The 13828-nt window shown below is 44.4% G+C and overlaps 3 protein-coding genes across 3 annotated transcripts; 1 reads left to right on the top strand and 2 right to left on the bottom strand.

Moving 5' to 3' along the window:
- Positions 1 to 2129: 2129 nt before the first annotated feature.
- Positions 2130 to 2942, bottom strand: TRUGW13939_07622 (uncharacterized protein; the record flags this gene model as incomplete). Its single annotated transcript, XM_035490761.1, has 1 exon — positions 2130 to 2942. One exon carries the CDS (start codon positions 2940 to 2942, stop codon positions 2130 to 2132), a length of 813 nt encoding a protein of 270 aa, XP_035346654.1.
- Positions 2943 to 5979: 3037 nt separating this feature from the next.
- On the top strand, positions 5980 to 10404 carry TRUGW13939_07621 (uncharacterized protein; the record flags this gene model as incomplete). Its single annotated transcript, XM_035490760.1, has 10 exons — positions 5980 to 6197; positions 6272 to 6362; positions 6432 to 7604; positions 7661 to 9197; positions 9271 to 9329; positions 9475 to 9506; positions 9618 to 9838; positions 9891 to 10028; positions 10114 to 10224; positions 10271 to 10404. The coding sequence occupies 10 exons, from the start codon at positions 5980 to 5982 to the stop codon at positions 10402 to 10404; spliced, it is 3714 nt and encodes a 1237-aa protein (XP_035346653.1).
- Positions 10405 to 12674: 2270 nt separating this feature from the next.
- Positions 12675 to 13558, bottom strand: TRUGW13939_07620 (uncharacterized protein; the record flags this gene model as incomplete). Its single annotated transcript, XM_035490759.1, has 2 exons — positions 12675 to 13077; positions 13128 to 13558. The coding sequence occupies 2 exons, from the start codon at positions 13556 to 13558 to the stop codon at positions 12675 to 12677; spliced, it is 834 nt and encodes a 277-aa protein (XP_035346652.1).
- Positions 13559 to 13828: the final 270 nt, after the last annotated feature.

Here is a 13828-nt window from a genome sequence, read left to right as displayed (position 1 = left end):
GGTCCTTCATCTCTTGAGAAGCCACCCGTGATTTCTGCCAGCTGGCATACTCTTTCACCGCCACGTCTAGTGGAAGATCCGGAATTACTAGAGGGTCAGGAGGACCAGAACCTGAATATGGCAATAAGGGTGGCGAACCAGCTGGGGTAGCCATTGTAGAGAGTTGAGGAGATTGCGTTGGCATGAAATTGATGTTAATTGGCAGGCACGGTGACTCTATTGATGAGTTTCTATTGGTATTTTGTCGTTCTAGAGATTGTTGACCCTCTGCGTAAAGTTGTTGCCGGATCTTATCTAGAACATCGTCATGGGTTTCAAGACGAAGGCATCTCTTCTGAACCATATCAACGAGACATTTTAAGTGATGTGTCTTAAGCTTATAATGTTTTTTTCCAAGAGGGTCTTGCCAGCAATATCCCTCTGCGTTTTTGCATGGTGATCCAGAGCAACGCATCTTATTATAAACATCCCGCCAAGGTGAATATTGACCAGAACTCTGTTCAGCATCAATCTAAGCATCGCGTTCCGTAAGCATGCTGTTTGTAGTCGATCTTGTGTTCCGCTTTTCGCCCTTCTTTGATGAAGCTGATTCGTTGTCATCTGCTGAGTAATTAACACAAATGTCAAGTTTGAGTTTTTTGCCTTTGCGAAACAATTCGCCCCATTCTAGAAGCCGCTTCTCTATTTTTGCCCACTCAATATCTATACCCTCAAACTCTTAATAAAGCTTCGGCGAGCAATCATTTAGCACCGAAGCCATTATCATAGTATAATCCAACCGAAGCCATCTGTTAGCACATACTCTTCGGCGTTTTACATCCTCAACTTTCTTCTGTAGAACTTGGTGCCAATACGCACTAGGCGCGAGGGCTAAATCCAGTTCCATGACTTTGATAACCGCACGGTTACTGTTATTCAGAGTAACCTTCCAGTCAATCATATAATGAATATAGCTTGGTGGCTGTTCGTCATATGCCCTTTCTTCATCCCACAAAGCATAAGGGACGAAGCATAATTGATCTGACTGTGGTTCTTATGGCGAAATATATTCAAGAACTGTGTGACGACTAGGACTACGCACGTATAGCGTGGACGTTTGGCTGAAATTACCTGGGGTGGGGGCATACAAAACGTTGCTATCCCATGAATCATAGAGCTGAGGCGATACATTCTCGTCGTAGCGGGGACTGTAACTCATTGTATCAAAGTGATAGGTGTTGCTGATAAACCTAATATTAGTGTTCCCGTATGTTAGTCTCGTAACCATGGACCATGTGCATAAGAGCGGCAGCTAACAGGCCAAGAAGAATTACTAGTAGCTGCATAAGTTATGCACTTCTCCGCCGCCAGTACTACTCCGTATTCGAGAGTACTAGCTGGATTGCGTATGACTTGCCTAAAGGCTAGTATTCCAACCTAATGTTGAATAGAGAACATACGATACTTCCCGCCTAACAGATTGCCAGGTCTACGAGGCACATCTGAACACGTGTTCAGATACGGAAGTGGAATATTCTAGAAATGGTTTAACATATACCTGTATTGTAAAATAAAGCTTGTATTAAGACGGTATAGTATTATTTCCGGATTAACATTATTCCCAGTCTAAACTGTCTTTGATCTAGTGTATCTTGGCTCCCGTCTGCACGTCAAAGCAATGTTTATTTGATTGTCAAGCTGATTATGCAACCTACTGTACAGTGCTTTACATATTCAGCGTACAGTGGGTTTACAGGTTCAACGTAACAACCTACACTCTCTTCTCTTTGCTCTGAAACACTGCCAAGAAGACGCCATAGCAAATATAGAATAGTGTAGGAATAGTGTTAATCCGGAAATAATACTGTATCTCTTGATACGAATTTTTATTTACAATACCATGTATGGTGATAAAATACAATTCTGGAATATTCGACTCTGTCTGAACATGTGTTCTGAAAATGCCTGGTAAACCTGTCAAAGCTGTGGTAGCAGTATCTTGTATTCTGTAGCCATCACGAAGAACGTTGACCTTTGGAACAGGATATCCCCTTCTTTGAGCCTGTCAGCTGCAGCCCATGCGAAATGTGGCTCTGAAACTTACCTATGGCAACACTAATATTAGGTTCGCTAGCATGCATCATTTGTGGCTATGAGTTGCAGCACCATGGAGGTTCATCACAGGCCTTCCAGCCAGTTTCCATGCCGATTCTGGCATTAACCGCTGCTCCTCTTGCCGCAGCAAATAATGCACTGGTCTCATCATCTGGCGAGGAACGGTATTCCATATAGCGGTCTACAATAGAAGGACCAATATTGCCACATCTATCCAATACACCTTTAATCGCTCCGAGTAGTTCGGGATCTCGGGCATGTGAACCAAGAAGAAGAATATAATCGATAGTCGCATTTCCAATCACAGATGCGATGGATTCCCTAACCTTTATCCAATATTCCGTAGGGTCCCCCTGACTAGTAGCATTCGCAAATGAAGCACCAAGCGCTGGGCTATCCATAAGACGTTCGGGCCACGGCATGTCTCCCCAAAGTCTCGTATGTAGAGTCAAACTGAGACTAGCTGTGCTGTAGCTTACCACTAATATAGTGGGTAGATTAGGCAAAGAAGGATCACAAAGTGTATCGTCCATATCCTTCTCTGGGTCGTAACAGGCTTTACTAACTCCTTCCTGCGCTAAAGCGAACCTTGACGCGATAGAGCCATGCCCGTGAAAATCGTTAAGACCTGCCAGGGAGCTTGCTAGATGGATTCGATCTGCATGTGCAAATTCATACTCAAAGTCAGGCCAAGAGAGGAGAACATGATTATATTTTAGTGGTGGATCAAGGACGTCCATTGCACCACTTTTAATATCAGATAGCATAGTGGCAATCGCTTTGACCGAATTGTCACCCAATTCTTCGGTATCCTGTACTCTAAACTGGTCTTCATACGACGGGCGCATTTTTGGAGCGAATGTGCCTAAGTAAGGCAACCACCAATATGCAGTAATGGGCTGTATTATGGCTTGAGATGAATCGAGTCTTTTCCTAGAATGGACAGATAATTAGCGCAAGGACAAAGAGGTAGTTACTATCTATCTCTGAGAAGAATAAACTCGCAGGCTTGACTTCATGCCGATTTGGATGTTTTGCGCATCTTCCGCAAGTGTTTTCATGGCTAACAGATATTCTGGTTTGCCATCAAATTTCCCAAGGTCTCTCGTGGTGCCATTCTTGTAATGGATTGCGGCCGTTCTAGCAACAAACAATCAGTCATGCCCTATTCCCCGCTAAAGATAGATAGCTAGATTCACCCATATGCCATGGTTAAATCAATGCCCACCCCTGGAAAGCATTTAGACATATTCACTCTAGTAGAAACAGCTTTTTTCTGGGATTTTCTGGTCTTACCTGGGGCATCTTTCATTTCTCTAGGTCTACAACCGTCACAGAGCACTATGCTCCCCGTGGCCTGGGAAGGACAGAAGCCAACGGTGATTATCAACGTTAAGAAGCACAGCCTTGCTTGCATGGACTTCATAGTGATTTTGTTTTTCGTACTTTACATCAACAGCCTGAACGAGGAGAAAAGTAGATGTTGACATTGGAAAGGCCAGCTGGCACAAGGCTGTCATATTACGGACTTAGCAGTAGCGGGGTTACGCAGGTCATGTGAGTGGCGGTCAGCTCGACTCCAAGTGCAAGGGCCATTCGATGTCACGGGCCAAAGCCTCCAAAATCTCAGCTCGACATTTAATGACCGCCGATGAATACAAAGAAACGATATCAACACGATACAAATCGGAAAATCTCGCTGTTACACAATTCGGTGTCTCGAAAAAGCTGTCGCGACCGTTCAATAGCCTTGCCTCTCGCTCAACACGACTGGCAGCGGGTTGATTATTGTTTCTGGATCAGGAAAGGCTCTTTTTCTATAGCTTCAGTATTTAGATAATATAGGTGCACCTCCTACAGTCCGCCAAATTGAGAAAAATGTGAATCATTTACTCGCCAAAAATTATGATGGACCCGGGGAGCCACCGACAACCAAGAATATATAGGTATATTTACCAATTTATTAAACATTTACTAGAGTACTACAAAAAAATTGTTCAAAAGCCTCAAAGGGCTCTCTATCACTCCTGGTGTGTTCAACCGACGTTAACTCAATCTACCCGAGGAGTGCCTTGATGTGAGCGGCAAGTTTTTCATTGGCCGTCGTCCTCTTTGACAATCAAAAAAGGTGTGGGTACGCAAAGCACGTTTACACGTTAATGTACGTACGTACGTCACTACTACCCGGCTTCGTTCTAGAACTGACTTTTGTCTCGCGGTCCCTAAATTTTCTCCAGTTCCTATCGTCCTACTTCTGGATTCGAATATCCGGCTGTCTTGTTGACTTATGACATCCCGCAGAAAGACTGGACACGATTCACACATGAAATCACGGCGAATGCAAAGCTTTCGTCATCGCAATGGAGAACGGTGATTGGTGTGGGCATTGGTACAATGATGGTGGGGGCATGATGATTGGTGTCTTTGGAGCTATTCCTGCCATAATAACGGCGAGACGGAAGAGGGCAAATCAGGGAAGCAAAAGTTTGACTAAGCGTATAGGGTTTTCACCCTCCTTTGTCAATATATTGCCCGTAACTCTTTAGGTATAAGCTCTTTATCTGGCTAAAGCAAGTTGAATTATTTTAATTTATGGTTTTCTATCACAATATGCAGTAACCCAACCTTCGTACATTCCTTTTTACGGCAGAGCTATTTCACGTGCATCATTATTTGTACTTACTTATATCTCCACTATTTCGTTCTCGGTTTCAACAGATTGATATCATTGGAAAGTTGCATCAGACACTCTACGCAAATGTGGGTGTGGGGCAGCGGGGTTGACTTGCATACGGAGAATTGCCTGGACCTAGTAGGAGAGTTGACATATCACTAGAGTCTAAGACATAAATAATCTATAAAATTGAAAATTGAAAGCTCCGCAACCATGCTGTAAATTCGTATATGTCTCGGAGAGTATATAATGTGATATCTCTGCATTAGGCTTGTATGTTGATCGCAAGATAACAGTGCTTCAAAGGAAATTCCATATGGCTTTTCTGTGGCGCTGTGACTCGGAGAGTATATACTGTGATATCTCCGAGACATGCCTCTTTGACTATGGTACATCGTTTATGGTCTCTATTTTTTAAATCTCTGTTGCAAACTAAGAGAATTATAGTATAACCACTGTTAAACGGAAATCCGTTTGCCGCTAACGCCCGCCACTGATGCTTGCCGCTCCTGGAGCGTCGCCTCCAATGATGATTGTTAGGCTTTCAAGTGAGGGGGAAATCACACCAAAACACATGAAAATGGTCATGTATCAATCTAGCCGTCGGCCCCGCAACTGGATTATCGAATGCGGTGGTCATTGGGTCACAGTCATTAAGCATTATGTCATTATAGATCGATCCCCCGCTGGATATCCCGCGAAGGCTGGCGGCAAAGGAAGCAGATCCATAAAGGGTCATTTAATTACACTATATGGTTGGTGCCAACTTTAACAAGTATAAAAATCGAGGCTCCTTACTCCGTTTCCATCCATGCTGAGAGACATCTTAAGCCACATTATTCGGGTAAAATAGGGAGGGTTATGTCAGATGAACAAAGAAACCACAGCAAATAGATTAGCCTATCTGATGGAACTAATGCATAAGGAACAATGGATTATTGAGATAGCTACTTAGAGGTTGTATATTTATGATATGTTGGGATGTATTGTCGTCCAATAGTATGTGCTGAGATCCCTTTTTGTAATATAAAATTAAATACCGTCTTGGACAGTAGCACCGGTATCTTTAAATTCCGGATTATACTCTCAGAATAACACTCCTTGGGTTCGAGATCGAGCTATAAATGGGCTTGGTGAACCCACCATGTTTACCATGGAGCACCAGAGGCTCTGTAGTATAATACGAGCATTAGGAAAAGAAATCTCCTGTTATGCATTGTCTGATTCTGGCTCTCTGGGCGAGTATAGGCTCGCCCATCGCCGCTCGCGTTGCCCATAGCCTTGAAATGAGACCGGAAATCTTTGAAGCAAGAAACAACGTTCCATCAAATACCCATTTTCACCGTTCTGCGGATAGTCCTGTGTCTCTGAGGATCTTGCCCCTCGGTGCCTCTATAACATGGGGTTACCAGTCATCCGATGGTAATGGGTACGTGAAGTATATCTTGGGAGGCTATTTGGTCTATGGTGGTCCATGGAGTCTAACATGAATTGATTTGCTAGATACCGAAAACCACTCCGAGATCAGCTTAGATACGCAGGTTATGATGTCGATATGGTTGGTACCAAGCATAATGGGGCCATGGTGGATAATGTATGTTGCTCCGATGGGCCCGTTTCCCTCGTCCTGCTTAATCAAATACTAACAAATGAGAAAAATTAGGACGTCGAGGCACATATTGGAGGTGTCATTAGTCGAGTACAGGCTGCCGCGCAGGGTTCAGTTCAGTACAAGCCCAACGTTGTGCTGATCAATGCCGGAACTAATGACTGCCTCCAAAACGTTGACGTTGCTAATGCTGGAGCTCGCATGGAGAATTTAATTAACATGTTGCTTGAAAATATCGATGGAACAGCCGTTGTCTTATCGACACTAATTCCATGCAAAGATGCCATTGGCGAGGCGAATCGTCCGGTGGTCAACTCTCAGTATCGTGACCTTGTTACGTCAATGCAGGTCGAAGGGAAAAATGTTATTCTTGCAGATATGGATCCTCTCTTAGATCCCGGATATCTGGATACAGACACCGACTACGCTGATGATATCCATCCAAACGATACCGGGTACAAGAAGATGGCTGCTGTTTGGTGGGACATCCTCAAGCAGGCCATTGACGACGGTATGATTAGCAATCCTGTAGCAACCCCAGCCTCCACAGGAAACGGAAATTGCGATAAGATGTACGGAGACGGAGTCTACGCTGGAGGCCTGACTCAGACCGGAAGCGGACAGGATGACGGTATCTACCAGCACAATAGTCAGCCCATGGGCATCATCTTGACAGTAGAAAGTGACTATGACCAAAATCAGTGGTTCTTTGCTAGGCTTTTTGATAGGTCGCGTGACGACTTTGTTGGCTGGTACGAGAGGAACGATGGTTCCCAATGGTACGGCGTGTGGCGAAACACTGGCGACGCAAGCAACTTGTACGTGAAAATCGCAGATATGAATGTTGTCCTCCCGTGTATCCCAGAAGGGGTAAACTTTGTTGACATTAACGCTGATGGTTTGGACGATATGGTGTGTATTGGGCCCATGGGCGATGCCTATGTGGCCATTAATCAGGGCAACGGGGATAGCAACAATCCGCCAACATTTGTAGACAAGGGTCGAATTATCAAGTCAGGATACTCACAGTCTCAGGTGCGCTTGGGCGATGTGGACGGCGATGGCCGAGCAGACTACTGTATTTTTGATCCTAACGGCGATATGTATTGCTGGCGAAATGGCTGGGTTAATGACACCCCAGCGTACTGGCAGGACCTGGGAAAGAGATTCACTAGCCGAGATGTGGGAAATTTGACCGGAGTGCGTTTAGAAGATATCAACGGTGATGTAAGTAATCATCTTCCTCAAGATTGAGATATTTCCCTCTATTTATTGTCTACCAGGGCCGCGATGATTGGGTATGGGTTGGTGACACAGGTGAGGCCTACATGGAGAGCAACTCAAGGAGTTGTCAGGAAGGAGAAGCTGGAGATGGCCTCAATATCGTTTGGCGAGAAGGCTACTGGCAAGGCGCAAGCTCAGGGCCGATGGCCCTTGGTATGGGCGTGGCACAAGTCCGTGAGCGAATCCACTTTGCAAGAGTCTATGGGGAGGCCCAGGCGTTTGGTCTTCTAGGCCGCCAGGACTACGTCTATCTGAATCATAGCAAAGATGGAGACAAACACATGTTTGATCTTCATGTCTGGAAGAATACTGGATCAGGCTCGACAAAACTCAAGGCCGATGGGGATAAATACTGTAACATGGCTGGCTACTCGAACGGAATGATGGATTACGTCTGGACTCTCTCAACAGGACAGATGACTCTTTACACCAACCGGGGCATGAGCTCAGTAGTGGATGGCGGACCTTCTTTTTGGGACGCCGCAGTTGATATCTTTGACCCGGCAGACTTTGGCTTCTCGGCTTTGGACCGCCGTGATCTCCACCTCACCGACTGGGATGGTGATGGCACCTGCGACATTGTTTGGGTGGACCCAGATAACCAAAACAGACCACAGCTGTTCAGGAACCTTTACAAAGAAACAGGGGTCTGGAACTGGGAGCATAATTCGAACCCGGCTCCCGAATTGTACTGCCCAGAGTCTCGTGGCGTCGCCATCCATGATCTGCCTGTCCAGTTTGCCGATATTTCAGGTAATGGCAGGGGCGACTACCTGTGCATCGAGAAAGACGGCCGCACTTGGGGTTTTGTTCATAACAGTGACGACAGCTGGAGTTACATTGACCAGTTCAAGTATTCGGAGCAGAAAGACCGGGCCGACCTCCGGTGGGCCGACGTCAATGGCGATGGCAAGGCCGACTTGATCTGGACAGACAAGTTCAATGGTAATGGCTGGGTGTGGTATAACAATGGTCGAAAGGACGTCCAAGGGAGCCGGTATGAATGGGTGGCACAGGGAGCCCTCTATGAAGGGAACCATGCCGGCACCTGTATGCACTATCCAGACTTACAGGGCGACAAGCGAGCCGATATGCATTCTTTAAGTGGTACCTTTACCAACCAGGCAGAGACGTGGTTCAACCAATGCGTGGGTGACCATATTGGAGATGACCCAGGATGCTGCAGTGACCCGGAGCTACCACCAACTCCACCGTTATCAATACCATCGCTACCAAGTGACCCTCCTTGCCAGACCGTGACCTTGACCTCCTACCCTGCGGCCCCTGACCCGTCGGACCTTGGAACGCCAATTGAAGGCACATCGTATTTTTCTATCGACGGCTCTTGCAAAGGCCAAAGTATGCCAGACGACAAGCCAGAATTTGCCAACAAGTGGGAATACCTGAAACAAGCTTACAAGGATGCAATTATTCTCGCCGACCAGTCTCAAGACTGGCCGCAGTACGGCACAGATGCTTCGGATTTATACTTCAAAAAAGACGTGCAAAATACGATATGGGCGAATAATATCACCGGTGAGCATTTATTTTTACGGCTGATATCATAGTCCTTTGTAGTCCAGAGATGATTTGCTGATCCTGTACAAAGCCAACATCAAAAACGCAGCCAATTGGGATAACCCCAAATGGGGATTTGACAATTACATTGTAAGCCACACAAACTGGATGCTTTGGATATGTTACGGATTGAAACTGACTTGTAATTGCAGTCAGTTGGATGCAAGTACTACCTTGATTTCTAACAGTTACAGATAACGAAACCATTTTAACAGTTGCTTACTAAATATAACAGGTTGGGCTCATCATGAACTTGGCGACTGTAACGTACGCCTTCAAGGTGGCAGATTGTACGTTGGACGTAACCTGGCAGATTATAGTGGATAACTGGGTCACATGCACGGATGTATTGGTCATGCTAACAACGCTTCTTTCTAGGCCGATTTGTTTTACGAACAATACCTACAGTTGGTTCTGGGAAATATCAACTATAACCTGCTGCCCACCATTTTTTACTATGGCCACCATCAATGACGTTCCGAATAACCCTCACAATAGTGATCCTAACAACCTAGATCTATATTGGATGCAGACAAGTGGCTCTGCTTTTCTTCACGAAATGATGCATGCAAATGCAATCACCAGGGAACGTGACCATAGTCAGTATTACTCTGCTACTTCCAATATGTCTTAGTACTTCTTTGCTAATAGAAAACAAAGTGATTGATGAAACGTTCACAGAAGGCGCGGTACGCATTTATGGACCAAAGTGGTGTGCAAAGGCGGCACGCATTGAAGGCGCGGATAAAACAACAAGAAATCCTGACAGTTATGCCCAGTTTGCCTCTGGTAAGTACATGTATTCTATTTTCTATATCAGGAACTTTTCAAACATTGGTCTTTGCTGACAACTACCCTTTCTTGTACAATTCAGCCCATTACTGGCAGAAGAGGTATGGGGGGAAAGTGCCACAACCTTCAAGTGCCAGTAACGTTGAACCACTGTTTTTGGATGAATATACATGGGAGAGTGTCGATTTTTATGGTAAGACTTGCATAGCTACCCCATTGGATTTCAATTGTGATTGTAGTGAGGATGGTTGCTCAGTGGACTCGTTCCCATGCTGTGCCGACAACTCATGTGCATGTGATTGTGATGAGGATGGATGCTCTGCTATGTCGCCATCATGTTGTGCATCCGGAACATGTAGATACTGAGATTTGAAGAGTGGAAAGAGAAGGATGGGAAGAAGCTATTCCCAGGTCCTTGAATCTTGATATCTATTATGTTTAGTAATACATTCTGTTGATTAAGATTTTCCAGCAACTAATAATACAGAAAGGTTATCATGAATCCAGGCTCATTGGTGTAGGTGACCTGGGTTGTTCCATTTCCACCTGTGAGAATTCCCGGGCCTCTCTATGTTGTTGCACCAGGCCGCATGGGAAGCAACACAACGATATCATGCAATCCACACATTCGTCTTTCTTCATGTTTCTCATTTCCTTGATCTTACGTCTTTGAACGCATTGTGGACAGAAGAATAGACCGCATGGAAATGAAAGACACCATGTAAAACACTAAAACTATAAGTATCATGAAGCTCTCCTTATGATGGAACACATACTGGAAGATTGCAGCATGGTATTTCCTCATTTTGTTGTTCGTTAAGTGCCATCCTTTTCATTCGTTTCTGGGTAAAACCAAATGCAACGCATGGTACAAAGGACACAAGCAAGCCTATATAATTAGTGTGTATATTATGCAAAAAGAGATGAACTAACACGATTGGTCGCAATGGCAGGCAAAAAGACTGTACTTCCACCTTGCCATATTAAAAGAAATAAAGATATTATAATAGAAATTTAAGGCTCAATTTAGAATAAGGATATCTAGCTGGCAATTTCAATGGGTTTAAATAAAATAGAATGTATTTCAGATAACCTTCTTAATGGGTAGTGTTTCTTTTAGTGTACATATATTAATTAAAGAGTGATTAAGGAAGAGTGATTAAAGAGTGATTAAAGAGTGATTAAAGAGTGATTAAAGAGTGATTAAAGAGTGATTAAAGAGTGATTAGAGAGTGATTAAAGAGTGATTAGAGAGTAATTAAAGAGTGATTAAAGAGTGATTAAAGAGTGATTAAAGAGTGATTAAAGAGTGATTAAAGAGTGATTAAAGAGTGATTAAAGAGTGATTAAAGAGTGATTAAAGAGTGATTAAAGAGTGATTAAAGAGTGATTAAAGAGTGATTAAAGAGTGATTAAAGAGTGATTAAAGAGTGATTAAAGAGTGATTAAAGAGTGATTAAAGAGTGATTAAAGAGTGATTAAAGAGTGATTAAAGAGTGGTTAAAAACATAATTTTTTATAATAGGAGCCTAGTGAGTATTGGGAAGAAAGTCTAAAAGCGGCGCTTGAGAATATGGTGCAAACAAAACGAAAACGTAACCTGCGCATTCGATCTGAAAGCACTGCTGTTACAGTACATATCAGTGAACGATCGGACGCAGAGTCCTCTTGAAAAGTTCTATAACGCTATTGACATCAATTGGACGCCAGTGGAGAAGCAGCTACGTAAATGGAGCAATCTGCTTCGTATCGGAAAGAGGCTCAAGATTAGTATTTCTTTTAACTATATACAGGACGAGAATGGTGGTGATCATATGTCTACATCACGAAGAGGAAGAGGCGAGAAACGAGGCCGCGTGTCAGCAACAAACATTATGCTCGCTGAACGGGAAGAATGCGTTGTTGCAGAAGAAGAGAGGACTAGACGACCTTCTAGTTGGAACCATGTGTATGAGCTTATGCAGTGTAATGTCGCCTCGTGTCAGCTAAATTCTGATTGGTGTTGGGAGGACCCTACGGATCAAAGACATTATAAACTTCGGGAACCACATATTGAACGACTCATCGACTATGTCGATGCTGATGGCAGATTAGAGAGTCACAACGATGTTCCTCGAGATATCCGCCGAGACCTGATTCTGGAATTATTACTGAAAGAATGAATATAATAGACCATTTTTTTTAAAGAAATTGGTATTACAAACCTCTGATATCCTAGCCTTCAAGTATTGTTGCTAAGGACTATATCGAATTGCGTACTGGAATTCAGCGATAAGTCTCCGAAGGCTGATTGAGAATGGGGTGGGTATCACCAGTCCTAAATAGATGGCGAGGACTTTTTGGAAGCCGCATACACCAAGGAGGCGGTGGAGAGTTTATTATCCAATTCTGTCAACCACCACGGCAGGGTGTGTACATCACACTGCGTGAGAGTTCGAATTTCGATGTTGAGCGAGATCACACGGCTTCAACGTGATCTTTGGACACATGTGTTTGAGAAGGCTGTTCTGTGCAATGATTAGGAATAGAACAAATATATTGCGATATAACAAATAAACACAATTCTTTTAAACTGTGCCAGGAGATGTGCAATTCTGACCATCGACATATAATAAGGGTCAAATTTAACAAGTGTCTGCAGGATCAGGGTTTTCCGAACATGGTCGCAAAGGAAGATGCGTCCATTTGGCCTTGAAATGCCTTGCTATTCTTTGAGGTTGTCATCTTTCCGAACGATTGTTGTACGCCATCATGTGCATCGCCAACAATCCCCTGCATTGCCATAGACTGGTCATCAGTGCTCATATCGCCGAACTTTTGCCCAGTTCGCTTCGTTTTGATGGTCGAGAGAGCTTCTTGGCAAAGTTTCCGGAGTGTGGAAGTCAACTGCAAACTCGTATCTCGATCATATACCAAGCCTTCTTCCGCCAGAGGGGATTTTTGACGGTTGTACAGCTGTGTGTCTAGGCTCGCCAGTGCCTGTTCCTGAGCTTGAAAACGACCACCAAGTCGCCGGAGGTCGTCAGCGGTCTGTGTAGTAACAATTCTGCTTTATATTAGAAATGTCGACTTAGTACGAGTAGTGGCAGACTCTACAGGTTAATGGACACCAGCACCATGGATAAAGTTTGCTGGCAATCACCCAACTCTCTGTCGAGATTCCTCATCTTCGATTCGTGAAGATTAACTGTCATTCTATCCCGCTTGCTGAATTTACCATCTGTCGAATGGCTGGTGAAATATGTGATGTCGGTAGCAAATTTGTCGCAGATGCGCTGCACAGACTTGAGCGTTTCGTCGAGCTCTATCGATCTTAAAACAGAATTGAGAATAGGTTCGGAGCCTGTGATCAACGCTTGGTGCAGAGCGTCTACAGTTTTCTGTGTTTCGGTGAGGGAAATTCTCGACCTAGCAATAGCCTGCGGCGCTTCCGCCAATCCGTCTACGACATTGTACGCGGCCTTGCAGCTTTGCAATGCAAGAGTCGCAATAGCGATCACACTGGCGGTCACGCTAAGGGGATCCATTCCAACTCGTGCCAGCAGGGAAGTCGGTGTTGTTAAATGAGAGTAGACGTCGTTTCAGCCCGAAGAAATCTTCCATTCTCACATCGTCCCCGCATTTTAATGGCGACGGGACTACAGGGGTTTGATTGGCGATGACAGGACTGCTAGGCGCCAGATACCCAGCGCGAGGCATGATTAGACCACGTGTGTGGTGTTAGGAAGACTATCTGCTGCATCATCACGTCAACATCATTACCACACTTTAATCAGAAACCTTTGGTACGATAATAT

This window comes from Talaromyces rugulosus, chromosome IV (assembly GCF_013368755.1).
Source record: "Talaromyces rugulosus chromosome IV, complete sequence".
Taxonomy (NCBI): Eukaryota; Fungi; Ascomycota; class Eurotiomycetes; order Eurotiales; family Trichocomaceae; genus Talaromyces; species Talaromyces rugulosus.
This window is presented reverse-complemented; position numbering and strand designations above follow the sequence as displayed.